The 15,153-nt window shown below is 36.4% G+C and overlaps 1 protein-coding gene across 3 annotated transcripts in view; it reads right to left on the reverse strand.

The window, feature by feature from the left end:
- Window positions 1-8,783: 8,783 nt before the first annotated feature.
- F13B (coagulation factor XIII B chain) overlaps window positions 8,784-15,153 on the reverse strand; it is a 33,188-nt gene continuing 26,818 nt past the window's right edge. For all 3 annotated transcript variants that reach the window (XM_058700817.1, XM_058700815.1, XM_058700814.1), the window contains 2 exons: window positions 13,676-13,889; window positions 8,784-10,441 (listed from right to left, as the gene is read on the reverse strand). In XM_058700817.1, the coding sequence (XP_058556800.1) occupies window positions 10,408-10,441; window positions 13,676-13,889 (248 nt within the window). In that variant the 3' untranslated portion in view covers window positions 8,784-10,407. The remainder of the gene's footprint in view (window positions 10,442-13,675; window positions 13,890-15,153) is intronic.

Genomic DNA, 15,153 nt, shown 5'->3' on the forward strand with positions numbered 1-15,153 from the left:
ATGAAAATAAGTACATACCTATCAATATTTACTTTATTGATGTTTATTTATTTTTGAGAGAGACAGAGCATGACCAGTAGAGGGGCAGAGAGAGGGAGACACAGAATCTGAAGCAGGCTGTAAGCTCTGAGTTGTCAGCACGGAGCTGGATGCGGGGCTTGAACTCAAGAGCTGTGAGGTTATGACTTGAGCTGAAGTCAGACACTCAACCAACTGAGCCACCCAGGTGCCCCAATACCTATCAAGAATTACTTTAAATGTAAATGCTCTGAATATTCCAATCAAAGACATAGGGTGATGGAACAGATAAACAAGAGCCATCTCTGTGCTGCTGTGAGAGACTTACTTCAGACCTAAAAACACACAGAGTAAAAGTGAAAGGATAGAAAAAGATACAGTAGGCAAATAGAAGGAAAAAAAAAAGCCATGGTAGCAATACTTATATTAGACAAGAGACTTTAAAACAAAGGTTATAATAAGAGACAAAGAAAAGCATTACATAATGATAAAGGGGTCAATCCACAGAAAGGATATAACAATTATAAATATCTATACATCCAACATTGCAGCATCTAAATACATAAGGCAAATATTAACAGAAATAAAGGGAGAAATTGACAATATGGCTGTAGTCTGGGACTTCAACACCCCACTACATCAATGGATAGATAATCCAGGCAGAAAATCAAAGACACAGGAAACTGTGTCTTTGAACAGCACATTAGACCAGAGGGACTTAACACATATACAGAACATCCATCTAAAAACAACACAATATACAGTCTTTTCAAGTGCACATGGAGCCATCTCAAAGACAGATCAGATGTTAAGCAACAAAACAAGTCTCAATAAACTTAAGAGGATGAAAATCATATCATGTATCTTTTCTCACCACAATGGTGTAGAACTAGAAATGAATCACAAGGAAAAAGCTGGAAAAAAAATACAAACACATGGAAGCTAAACACCATGCTACTAAACAGCCAATAAGTCAATGAAGAAATCAAAGAGGAAATAAAAAAAATACACAGAGACCAATGAAAATGAACACACAACAGTCTAAAATCTTTGGGGTGCAACAAAAGCAGTTCTGAAAGGGAAATCTTTAGTGATATAGACTAACCTCAAGAAACAAGAAAAATCTAATAAACAATTTAAACTTACACCTAAAGGAACTAGAAAAAGAACAACAAACAAAGCCCAAGGTTAGCAGAAGGAAGGAAATAATAAAGATAAAAGTAGAAACAAATGAAATAAGAAAGAAAGAAAGAAAGAAAGAAAGAAAGAAAGAAAGAAAAAGAAAGAAAGAGGAAGAAAGAAAGGAAGAAAGAAAGAGGAAGAAAGAAAGAGGAAGAAAGAAAGAAAGAAAGAGAAAGAAAGAAAGAAAGAAAGAGGAAGAAAGAAAGAGAAAGAAAGAAAGAAAGAAAGAAAGAAAGAGAGAAAGAAAGAAAGAAAGAAAGAAAGAAAGAAAGAAAGAAAGAAAGAAAGAAAGAGAAGAAGGAAGGAAGGAAGGAAGGAAGGAAGGAAGGAAGGAAGGAAGGAAGAAAGAAGAAGAGATAAGATCAATGAAACCAGGGAGCCAGTTCTTTGAAAAGATAAAATTGATAAGCCTTAGCCATACACATCAAGAAAAAAAAAGAGGAAAAAAATAAATAAAATCAGAAACAAAAGAAGAAAAGTAACAACTGACACCACAAAGGATTTTAAGAGACTATTATGGGGAATTATATGCCAGCACATTGGACAACCTCGAAGAAATGGATAAATTCCCAGAAACATACAATCTTCCAAAGTGAATCAGAAGAAATAAAAAATCAATTATTAGTAACACAATTGAATCAGTAATCAAAAAGCTCCCAACAAACAAAAGCCCAGGACCAGATAGATTCATACTCGATTTCTACAAAAGAGTTAATACCTATTCTCCTCAGAGTATTCCAAAACAGAAGAGGAAAAAACCTTCCAACTACATTCTATGAGGCCAGCATTACCCTGATACCAAAGTCAAGGACACTAAAAAAGGAGAAAATTACAGGTCAATATCCCTGATAAACATAGATGCAAAATCCTCACCAAAATATTAGTAAATCACGTTGAACAATACATCAACAAATCATTCAGCACAATCAGGTGGGATTTATTCTGGGGATGTAAGGATGGTTAAATATTGGCAAATCAACTTGATATACCGTATCAACAACACAAAGGATAAAAATCATATGTTTATCTCAATAGATAAAGACTAAGCATTTGATACAATTCTACATCTGTTTATGATAAAAACTCTCCACAAAGTGGACTTAGAGGAATCTATCTCAAAATAATAAGGGCTATATATGAAAAACCCATAGCTAACATCATACTTAATGGTGCCACTGTAGAAAACAATATGCAGTTTACCCAAAAAATTAAAAATAGGAATACCATATGATCCAGTAGTTCCAATTCTGGATATTTGCCCAAACAGGAAACCTAATTTGAAAAGATATTTACATCCTTATGTTTATTGCAGTATCATTTTCAATACCCAAGATAAGGAATATGGAAGGAACCCAAGCGTCCATTGACTGATGAATGGATAAACAAGATGTGGTATATGTATATGTGTCTTATATAGTTCTAGGGTCTAGATGGTATTATGTTAAGTGAAATAAGTCAGACAGAGAAAGGCAAACACCATATGATTTCATTTACATGTGGAATCTAAAACACAAAGAAACAAAAGGCAGAAACAGACCTTCAAATACAGAGAACAAACAGTTGCCAGAGGGAGGATGGTGGGGAGATGGGCAAAATGGGTGGAGGGGAGTGGGAGGTATAGACTTCCAGTCATGGAATGAATAAATCATGGGGATAAAAGGTATAGCATAGGTAATATAGTCAATGGTATTGTAATAGCGTTGTTATGGTGACAGATGGGAGCTATATTTGTGGTGGGCATAGCATAATGTATAGATTTTTCCAATCACTGTGTTGTATACCTGAAACTAATATAACATTGTATGTCTGCTATGAGTCAATTAAAAAAAAATTAAGGCTGAGATGTACATGTGTTCCCTGAATTTTCCAGATTAGAATAAACTGAATAATGGGGTAAGAAGTTGATTTGCAGTGAGTTGAGGCATTATTTACTCCATATCATTTCTTGTTATTTATATTTGTGCTTTATTATCTCTCTATTCATTTTTCTCTTTGGCTACTTTCTTTAAAAGGTCAATTTTTATTTACTTATTGTCTGTATGTTTCCTATTTTATTAAGGTTTGTATTTCCTTGTGTTAATTTCTTCTTTTTAAAATTTTTTTATTGTTCTTCCTCCAGCTTTTAGATTTGGCTGCTTAGTCCATTTTTAAAAACATTAATTGATATATATATTTAAGCTGATATTTTCTCTGAGCATTGTTTTATCTATAGCCCATAAAGTCCGATAGGTAATGTTTTCATGTTTTCTAGAAATTCGGCAGTTTTAGTTCATATTTCCATTTAAACCCAACCTGTCGAACAGAAAGTTTGTACATCCTTAGGAGAACGGCCCCTTTTATTTTGCTTAAGTTGTAAATGTATTGCATATAACCAGAGAATTTTGCTTATATTAGTCTATTTGGAATTTAATTAGAATTTTTTATGGCCTAATGTATGTGACCAGTATTCACGACTGCTTCATATTCACTGTTATTTAGGTACAAAATTAACATAAATTTATAAGATATACCTTATTGACCGCTTGCTAGAGTGTTCTATATTCGTTACTTATATTTTGTTCACTTGAAGTATTTTAAGCTAAAAAATGTACTTCCTTGCCTTCTTACTGACTGTCTGACATACTTCCTGCTTCAGACAATGTCTATTGGTCTCTATCGTGAGAAACAATAAAATTAGCTTACAACCTTTTCCTTTCGCTTCTTCCCTCCTTCTCCTCCAACACCTGATTTTATTTCATGTTAAGATCTTTCTTGGCATTTATATTTGTTCTTTTAAATATATTTAGAATTCTATTTCACTTCTGCTTTAAATTACATTATTTGATTTCCACCTGTAACCTATGAAGGAAGGAATTAAGGAAGAAAAAAACAGAAGGAAGGTAGAAAGGAAGTGAGGAAGATAAAAACAATTGAAAAGTCCGTTAATGAGAGATTAATTAAATAAATTATGTTACCTCCAGCTCTTGAAATACTATTTAGATCTTATAACAAATGAGATCAATCCATGTGTGTTGATATGGGGATAGGTCTATCATATACCAAGCAAAAATGAAAGTCTTAGGGGGCTCATGGGTGGCTCAGCGGGTTGAGCACCAGACTCTTGACTTTGGCTCAGGTCACGATCTCACGGTTTGTGAGTTTGAGCCCCGGCGTCTGATTCTGTGCTGACAGTGTAGGGTCTGCTTGGGATTCTCTCTCTCTCTCTCTCTCTCTCTCTCTCTCTCTCAAAATAAATAAATAAACTCTTTAAGAAATGATTTGAAGTTTTCTTCCAATAAATGGCATATAGAAAAAACAAGTCTTTATTTTCTCCTTTTTCCTTTTTTTTTTTTTTTTTTTGAATGCTTCGTGTTGGAGGTGGAAGGAAAAAAGACAGGAGACTGGTCACATCAGTGCTGGGCCTCTGGGGAGTGCTACTGGGTCCTCCAATGTGCACCCATATCACCAAACACGGGTGCGCTCCTGCACTAAGGAACCTGAGATTGGTAAGTTCTGAATAGGCTGTCACAGCTGTGGCATAGCACGGGGCGGGAGGGGGGGGGGTCTGCGGGGTGCCTGGTTCTCAATGCTTGCGGGGCTCCTGGCCTCCAGGAGTAACAGGAACGAGGACCAAATCATGACGGGAGGTCTCCCACTGTGCTACTGCCCTATCATGGGTTCCCTTCTGCGGGCCTTATAAGGTGCATTTAAAGACTAAAGTATATAAAACACAACGTGGTGTGCATCTAAAGAGTAAAACAATTCATTGGGGCGCCTGGGTGGCTCAGTCGGTTGAGCGTCTGACTTCAGCTCAGGTCATGATCTCACGGTTCGTGAGTTCGAGCCCCGCGTCAGGCTCTGGGCTGATGGCTCAGAGCCTGGAGCCTGCTTCCGATTCTGTGTCTCCCTCTCTCTCTGCCCCTCCCCCATTCATGCTCTCTCTCTGTCTCAAAAATAAACATTAAAAAAAAATTAAAAAAAAAAGAGTAAAACAGTTCATGAGAAAATAAAAATCAAGTATATAAAAACAAATTAAAATTCTTGTTGGTTGAAACCTTGCATATTGTCTAATGATTAGTCCTCAGTTTACGTTTCAGAAGTATATTAGGCAAACCATTTTTCAGTTTCGGTTAGACTTTTTACATTTCTCATGCTCTCCATTTTTCCTCTAAAGGAATCATGCTAAGTTTCCCTGAATTCATTTATTTAAGTTTATTTATTTTGAGAGAGAGAGATGGAGAGAGCATGAGAGGGGCAGAGAGAGAGGGAGAGAGAGAATCCCAAAGAGGTTCCACACTGTCCGTGCAGAGCCTGATCTGCACGTGAGTTCACGACCTGAGCCAAAATCAAGAGTTAGATGCTTCACCAACTGAGCCGCCCAGGAGCCCCTCCCTGAATTCAGTTTTAATGTGTGATGTTCTCTAGGGTTTCGATCTCTCATTATGAAGAAACAGAGATATCTATGAACTTCTCCCTTTGAAAAATTAGTTTCTCTCTGCACCACCAGGCAGTGCCCTTTTAAACTGTGGGCTACCCTAGGGCAATCACCTTGTTAGGGACTCTTTGATCGTTGACTCATCTGTCCTATATTGCAGGGGTGGCAAATCATGTCAACACTGTTTGCTTTCATATTCATTATGCTAAAGATAATCTTGCAACATGAAGCTCTCTAAAAAGCAAACTGGTCATTATGGTAACATTATTCTCAGCACATCACACATCACATCGCATTGAAGTGATCATTCATTGAAACGGTTACAGCTTGCCAGATCACCTTGTTGGATTGTGCTTGCTTATCCCCTCACCCTCTGACTTGTTCCGAGTTTCTCTGGTCTCCTCCATCCTTCAACTTCTCTGCCCACATATCCCTTCCACATGCCCAGCAGTGACTTCCCTTCCTTCACAGAGGAGACAGAAATTATGTGACACGAATCACCTCCCAGCCAAGAGCCACCCTCCACTTGTGTCTTGGGTCCCATCTCTTCTCACTTTTGCAAGAATCCTCTGCAATTTGTTATGCAATATTTTCTCAGTATTTTCCAACCTGTCCTTCTTTACTGACCCATTCCCATTTAATGAAAACATGCTCTGATTTCTTCCATTCCATTAAAAAAACAAACCCTTCTTTATCCCTCCCTCCCCCTCCAGGCCAACCTACCTCTCTCCCCTTCACTGTCACACTTACTGCCCAGCTCACTACAGTCACGTCTCTGTTTTTTGTACCTTAGATTTATCCCTCAGCCTGTTCCTATCTCCATTTCACACTTAATGGCACTGTTTCTTTCAAGGTAATCAATAATATCCGAACACTATTTTCGGTCCTCAACTCTTCTGGTTTTCATTGGAACAGTCCAGCCATTCCTTATCAGTTTCCTTCATTATACCTTTTCCTATAGGAAGTCACTAAGCTTTAGGTATCCTCAAAGCCTTAAACTAGGCCGACTTCTAAACTAACCCTGAAAAACTCATCTATTAACTTAGTTTTAACAGACATCTGCTAACTGACAACTGGAAATTATGCCCAGAGCTCTGTTCTGATAATCAGGCTTATATATTCTCACAGATTGGGTTCCCAGGCTAGGAGATGGAAATTAACAGCCAAGAGCATTTTTAGGGAATACTCTTAGGATCCATACCCATGGAAGGGAAAGGAAGGAAGCAGTGATATCTGCCAACTCTAGGGGTAGATCTGAAGCTGGAATGTCCCTTTCAAAGTGTCCTGAGTTGGAATGAAGGGTCTTTTCTTAAGAATGCCTGTTGACCAGTCAGTGGTCAATGGCAGGTCACCCTTGGAAGGAGTTATGACCTTGGGAGGAAGGATTTTCTTCAGCTGAAGCAACTGACTTAGGACGCTGGTAATTGAGAACTTCCAGCAGCTGAGAGAATAAGTCTTTTGTTTCTGAATGTGGGTCATTCACTACAGCATTGACTGTAAGAATCAACTGTCTCCTTCATATTTCTTCTTGGCTACCCAACAAATACCTCAAAAATTACATTTTTGACACTAAACTTTTCATGCTAATCCCCACTCCCTTGCACTGCTTTTTGCTCTGATTCCTCTGATTACACTTAGATGGCTAGCATCCACTTAAGCCAGAAACCAAGGTGTCCTCCTGAACCTTTTCTCTGCTTCACCCCCACCCGCATCTAATCAGTCACCATCATAGTGACTTCACATCTTAAGCATCTCTTGCTCCAGTCTAGCTTGTACCGTCCATGCTGCTGCCTCTGTTGATTTGCAACCCTCCTGGGTGCCTCCCACATATAATCTGAAATTGGCCCCCGTACTCAGAGGGTGGGCAGAGTTTGAAAAAAGAGGCAGCCCGCTCCAGATTGGTAGGTGGCAGTTTTAGTAAGCAAAGTGAACTTACATATGAAGTTTGCCTTGGGCATCAGGAAGAGGGCTAGATCTCTGCACCTGCTCATCAGATCTTGAAGTTTATATAGAGGCCTTAACTAGGTTCAGTCATGTGTGCCATGCAGGTGTTCTTAATACCACAAGACTCTCTCTTTTTTTTTTTTTTTTTTTTTTTTTTTTAATTTATTTTTGGGACAGACAGAGACAGAGCATGAACGGGGGAGGGGCAGAGAGAGAGGGAGACACAGAATTGGAAACAGGCTCCAGGCTCCGAGCCATCAGCCCAGAGCCTGACGCGGGGCTCGAACTCACAGACCGCGAGATCGTGACCTGGCTGAAGTCGGACGCTTAACCGACTGCGCCACCCAGGCGCCCCGAGACTCTCTCAAGTCTATGCCGTTGGAGTAGCCTCTGGGAGCAGGAAAGGCAAATGGAACCCATATTCCAAGGACAGGGGAAGGGATTAGGAGCTGGGGCACAGCTCACAGGTCAACTGGTTGCCTCATCTTTTTGATGACCTTCCCCAACAACCTCCAGTAAATTACTATCATAAGTTGCGTGGATGATGGCATTCTTTCCCTAAAAGTGGCTGTCCTTATGCCTACATTTTTCCTCCTTCAGACCATTCTCTCCTTATGGCAGTCAGTGGTGTCTTTTTAGCAATTACTGGAAACATCTCATTTCAATCAGTGACTTCCAAAATCTTTGATTTGGCCTACAAAGACCTTCATCATGGGACTCCAGTTTCTCCAGGTTTACCTTGTTCCCCTCTCTCCCTCACTCCTTCCACTCAATCCATACTGGATATTTACTACCTTCTTGGAAACATCGTATTCTCTGCACATGTTTTCTGCATGATCCTCCCTTACTCAAAATATTTCTTTTCTCCCTTCAAGTCTCAGCTGATGTATCACTTCCTCAAAGAAGCCTTTCTTGAGCATCTGGGACTAGGCTGCATCTCCTTGTGTTCATGGACATGTCTTTCTTGGCACATGTCATCATGTAAGGATTTAGTTAATACCTTCCTTTCCCATCAAAGCACATTGCTCCATATCAGTAGAAACAATGTATCATATTCACTGTTTTATCTACAGGGCTCAGCATGATGCCTAGCATATGGTATGTGCTTGATATTTGACTTTGTGTGTGCCATTTCCTCTACTTAGGATGTCTTCTCTAGCCTTGCAGACCTTGGGCTTTTCCCAGGAAGCTTTATACACCCACCAAAAAGTTAATTACCACCTCCTCCATGCCATCACTTTATTTTATACATGCTTCCAGTGTTGTACTTTTCACATGTTCATTTATTCAGCATTTGGAGTTGACAAATTGGCAGCTTATCAGCCACATTGCTCACAAAATATTTTTAGATCCCCCTCCACATATCAAAATCAGAGGAGATCTCACCATTAAAAAATCAGAAGACATGGCAATACTGAATACATATTCCCAAGAGAGTTACCCGCCTTGAGCAAATCTTCTATTTTCTAGGATATAACAGGTGCTCAATATTGTTGATTAATGGATTGATGGATGCATTAATTGAAAATGATTAACACTTTGCTGTTGATATTTAATTTCAATCAAATTTCAATTTTATGGGATCCACTGTGGAAAACAACTACAGAATATTAAAATCATGATTATCGACTCAAGGACAGTTCTGAAGTATACATGTTCAACACTGAACAAAGTCTTATTTAATCCACAGAGTTGGGTCCAGTGTGGCTTCACTACAAGAAGGTATCCCTTAGCACACCAGTGGAAAATTGTAACTTGAGGGTTTAAAGAATGTCATCATATTGAGAAGGTCTTGAGTTCGATGAACCGAGTATCTTCTAGATAAGAAAATGTGCTGTTCTCGTAACAACAACCAGTCCTGACAGGGGTAGTGTGATTACATGTGCTTCTGAATGAACTGTAATAACCATTGGAAGTATAACTGTCCTTCAAACAGAAAGGTGACAGTGTGGCCATTTGAACACTTCAAAAGATGTTGGTAATACTACACTCTCAGGCTTTGTTGCTTGCAGGACTGATTTTTGATTTCATAATCTGCATGCTTCCAAAAATTACGTAACCTAAAAATATTAATTGCAAGTGTAAAATATAAAAATGGAAAGGTTCTTGTTGGGATGAGCACTGGATATTTTATGTAAGTGATGAATCACGGGAATCTACCCCCAAAACCAAGAGCACACCATATACACTATATGTTAGCCAACTTGACAATAAATTATATTAAAAAAATGGAGAGGGTTATTCTTTTTTAAGCCATGTTCCTTGGGCAACATTTTAAGATGTGGATAGTTCACCACCTCACAATTTGATTATTAATCTTGTAGCTAATATTATAGTTAATTGCTAAAATTCTTTACATTTAGGAAATCTGAAGGGTAGTCTCTTCTGTATTTAAGAAAGTAAATCCTCTAATATGATGTATAGTTTCTTATCTCTAGTGTGTTTGGTTCCTTAATATTGACATAAAGATTGAATTAAAAGTAACAGAAAACCCTAACATTAATGAATATGATAAAGACAAATGTGAATTTTTTCACATATATTGAAGGCAACAGTATAGCACAATGAATGGATAATAGGTATCAAAAACATTTTTGCATGTAGATCAATCTTTTTAATAGATGGAAAATATTCAATAAAGGTTAAGTTACATGTCAAATCATTCAAACTAGAAAGGAAACAACATGTTCTGGCTTATTTATAAATAAAAAAATGTTCAACATAGACAATTTAGATTCAAATCCTCAAGCAAGTAAAAACTTAGAGATTTGTATTTTCTTCTAAAAATCATGTTTTACAAAAGATTTTATGATGTGTTGATATACTATTCTTCTCTCTGCCATGCATTTTTATGTCCTTAAGTGTTCTTGATAAGACAGCATCCTTGATGAGAAAGACAGAAAAGGAGAGAGATTTTTGAAATAAGCACCATTTCTGGTCAAGTATTTATTACATTCTTAGCCCTTCAACATTTCATATAATTAGTCACTGTTTTAACTAACTATTGTTGAAAGCAAGTTGCCCAACTTGGTAAATCATACCAGCAATTAATTCCTTTTTAAACACTCAATGTCATTTGATACAATAATACCATATTTTGAACATTTTTTCTAAGTTATTTACCTCTTTTTCTCTTGGAAATGAGAAATCCAAAACACTTAAATACATATAAAATTTTCCTCCACTGATTTTACCATAGTTAAAAATTATTTTTAAAGTTTTCCACCCATGTGTGTCTTATGAATGTTTTTTTTTTTTAATTTTTTTTTTCAACGTTTTTTATTTATTTTTGGGACAGAGAGAGACAGAGCATGAACGGGGGAGGGGCAGAGAGAGAGGGAGACACAGAATCGGAAACAGGCTCCAGGCTCCGAGCCATCAGCCCAGAGCCGACGCGGGGCTCGAACTCACGGACCGCGAGATCGTGACCTGGCTGAAGTCGGACGCTTAACCGACTGCGCCACCCAGGCGCCCCATGAATGTTTTTTTAATAGAGTGTTCAAAGTATCTAAAAAGTTGTCCTAATGTTGTTCATACAGTTCATTGTTTACAATGACTAGGACAGTAACACATACACTTTGCCATAAGTTATTTTTATAATATTCTTAATTGAACATAAAGTATAATTTCCATTTTATACTGCATCATCTAAAAGGTCAAAATCCTGATCCTATAAAATTGTTTGCATTTACATCATTTCATTGTATTATTGTAACATATTTTTCTAAAAGCAGAATTATTTTTCATTCATCAAGAAGTATAAAATATGGTTATTGTTTTTCTCTGTCTGACTTATTTCATTTAGCATAATACTCTCTAGGTCTACTTATGTTGTCACAAATGGCAAGATCTCATCCTTTTTTATGGCTGAGTAATACTCTATTATATATATAATATTCCACATCTTCTTTATCCATTCATTTATCAGTGGACACTTGGACTGCTTTCCTATGTTGACTATTGTAAATAATGGTTCAATAAACAAAGGGTTGCCTATATCTTTTTGAATTAGTGTTTTTGTTTTCTTTGGGTAAATACCCAGAAGTGGAATTATTGGATCATATTGTATTTTGATTTTTAAATTTTTTCAGGAACCTCCACATTGTTTTCTATAGTTGCTGCATCAATTTATGTTTCCACTAACAGGGCCCTAGGGTTCCTTTTTCTCCACATCCTTGGCAACACTTGTTATTTCTTGTCTTTTTTGTTTTTAGTCACTCTGACAAGTGGAAGATGATATCTCATAGTTTTGATTTGCATTTTCCCTGATGATGAGTGATGTTGAGTGTCTTTTGTCTTTTCATGTGTCTGTTGGCCATCCGTATGTCTTCTTTGGAAAAATGTCCTCTGTCCATTTTTTAATTGGAATATTTGGGGGATTGTGTGTGTGTGTGTGTGTGTGTGTGTGTGTGTGTGTGTTGAGTTGTATAAGTTCTTCATATATTTTGGATATTAACCCATTGTCTGATATATCATTTGCAAATATTTTCTCCCTTTCAGTGGGTTGACTTTTTGTTTTGTTGATGGTTTCCTTTGCTATACAGAAGGTTTTCATTTTGATGTAGTCCCGATAGTTTATTTTTGCTTTTATTTTTCTTGCCTCCGGAAACATACCTAGAAAAATGTTGTTAAGGCCAAAGACAAGATTACTACCTATTCTTTCTTTTAGGAGCTTTATGGTTTCAGGTCTCACATGTAGGTCTTTCACTCATTTTGAGTTGTGTGTGTGTGTGTGTGTATCATGTAAGAAAGTGGCCTAGTTTCATTATTTTGCAGGTAGCGGTCCAGTTTTCCTAGCACCATTTATTGAAAGACTTCTTTTCCCCACTGTATATCCTTGCCCCCGTTGTCATAGATTAATTGACAATGTAAGTATGGCTCTCTATCTTGTTCCATTTATGTATGTCTATTTTTGTGCCAGTACAATACTATTTTGATTACTATAGCTTTGTAGTTTATTTTGAAATCTAGAATTGTGATACCTCTATTTTTGTTCTTCTTTATCAAGATTGCTTTGGCTATTCAGGGTCTTTAAATAAGTCAGACAGAGAAAGACAAATACCTTATAATTTCACTTATATGTGGAATCTAAAAAACAAAAAAAAAACCACAAAAAGCAAAAACAGATCTATAAATACAGAGAACAAACGGTCACTAGAGAGGAAGGGGATGGAGGGATGGACAAAATGGGAGAAGGGGAGTGAGTGAGAGATACAGACTTCCAGTTTAAGTAAGTTATGGTAATAAAAGGTACAGCATAGGTTATATAGTCAATGGTATTATAATAGCATTTCATGGTAACAGATTGTAGCTATACTTGTGGTGAGCATAGCATAACAATAGAGTTGCTGAATCATTATGTTGTATCCCCGAAACACAGAATTTTACAACTATATGTGTGTCAACTATACTCAAATAAAAACCGGAAAAGAATGAGGAAAAAAAAAAACAAAAAGGTATAAAATATATATTTTTAAGTTGTCCTATGAGGAAACACTTTAGTGTTTCCAAGCTCTTACACAGAAATGTGTTCCTGAAAATAACATAATTTTAATCATTGTTATTAATATGCTCTTCTATCAGTAGAAAGATTTGTACAGTTTTGTTTCTCATATTTTTTTAAGTTTATTTATTTTGAGAGAGAGAGAGTGGGCATGTGAGTGGGGAAGGGCAGAGAAAGAGAGAGAGAGAAAGAGAGAGAGAATCCCAAGCAGGCTTCATGAATCACCCAGACGCCCCTTATTTCCCCCATCTTTATTACTCATACTTGGGTCTATACTGAGAGGTGGGAGAAAATGTGATTTTCCATCTCAACATATAGGTTAATTTTTCCACATTTAAATATTGCCCATATAAATTGATTTGCCAAGTTGCCAAGTGTCACAAATATGAAATACAAACAACACTTTGACTACAGACAACTCAGAAAGTTTGTTGAATTAATTAATATTTCTAGGAGTTTGCTTGGCTTAAAAAAATAAAATTATTTTTTCCTTTATAATGACCATAAAGTAGGAGTGTCATAGAACCTAATATTTCTGAAATTTATAACAAAAAAAATCTCTTGGATAACAACATGAAGAAAATAATTAATTGTAGGCACAAGTTTCTTCTTACCTTTCTTTTGGAACACATCTTGGATATTTTAACTGCCCTCTGTCACATTGCACTCTGAGTTCAGATCCTATAATAGAGGACTCATCTGTATATGTATCTCTCCTGCAAAGAAATTCAATATACTCGCCATGGAAAATATATGGTCTGTTGTCAAAACTCCATTTCAGGAGTAAGTTATTATTTTCCATTTCAACAAAAGATAACGTACAAGGCTCTGAAAAATAAAAAGAAGAAAATAATCTTGACACATCTTGGCACTAACAGGAAGCATTGTGGCTTCCTACTCATGATGACCTTAAAATTCCCAGGCATTTGAGTGGCAACTAAGTTAGTTAGAATTAATATTTGAGTTGGAAAATATGTTCAAAGCTCACAGAAAACAGTCTGCCATTTATCTCTGTGGTCCTGGATTTGGCAAAGAAAAAAGTGTATATCCTGCCAGTCACTTAGCTTTATGTCATTAAGATTTTCAAAGATAGCAAATAAATAAAGGTGTTTTTTAATAAAGAGCATTGAGAGTTACTAACAATTATTCAAGTAAGCTTCCTTTTCTTATTTTTTTTTTCCTCAGAAAGCTCAAATAAAATCCCCACGAGACAAAGTATTTGTTTGATTGTTGGATAGATAAGATATTATTGAAATGTAGAAAGAAGCTGGATTCTCAACAATGACTCAAACTCTTATCACCTGATGGCATCCAGAGTGGCTGACAGTTTTCTCTCTTTTAAATTTCCAGTTATTAAGGAATATCAATATTGGATTAAGGTGCTTTAAATTCTAAGCATTGAAAATATTATTGTGTCCTTCCACTAATGCATTAAAACAAAACAAAACAAAAACTTAAAAAAGTTATTAGGAAACCTGATAAATTTCTTTGATTTTTTTTCCTTAATAAAAATATTGATATTTTAAAAATGTCAAGTTATTTTAGAAAATGAAGTTATTTGTGTCCTTATTTGCCTCTTGAATGACCTAGCACTAAACAGTAGACTCTGAGATAGGTTAAAGGTCCAGAATTGTTAATAGAGCATATGAATCATATAATACATTAACAAACTTCTTTATTCAAGATTTCAATATTTGTTGAATCCCTATGTATCTGCTGTTATGCTAGAAGTTCTATAGATAGAATAAAAATGAATAAAGACAATCAGAAAGACTCTAAGAGAGTCTTTGTAGTCACTGAAAAATAGCTTTGAAAATGAGGTCAAATGGCACTATAATTTAAAATGTTGTTCTACAAAATATGAAATTTTAATTAAAACAAGTTAAAAATTAATTCATGGACCTTCTGTTCTCAGCTATGACAGAATAGCCTATATCAGACAAGCACTTATACTAAAACATGGAAAATCTGAAAAGACATAAAGCAAGAATTTCAAGAAATTAGAGAATTCCCAAGCCAGTCAGTTTAGCACTCATGGTGCTAAGATTCTGGTAAAAGCTCATTCAGAAGAATCCAACATTCTAGGGGCATT

This window comes from Neofelis nebulosa, chromosome 15 (assembly GCF_028018385.1).
Source record: "Neofelis nebulosa isolate mNeoNeb1 chromosome 15, mNeoNeb1.pri, whole genome shotgun sequence".
In the NCBI taxonomy this organism is placed as follows: Eukaryota; Metazoa; Chordata; class Mammalia; order Carnivora; family Felidae; genus Neofelis; species Neofelis nebulosa.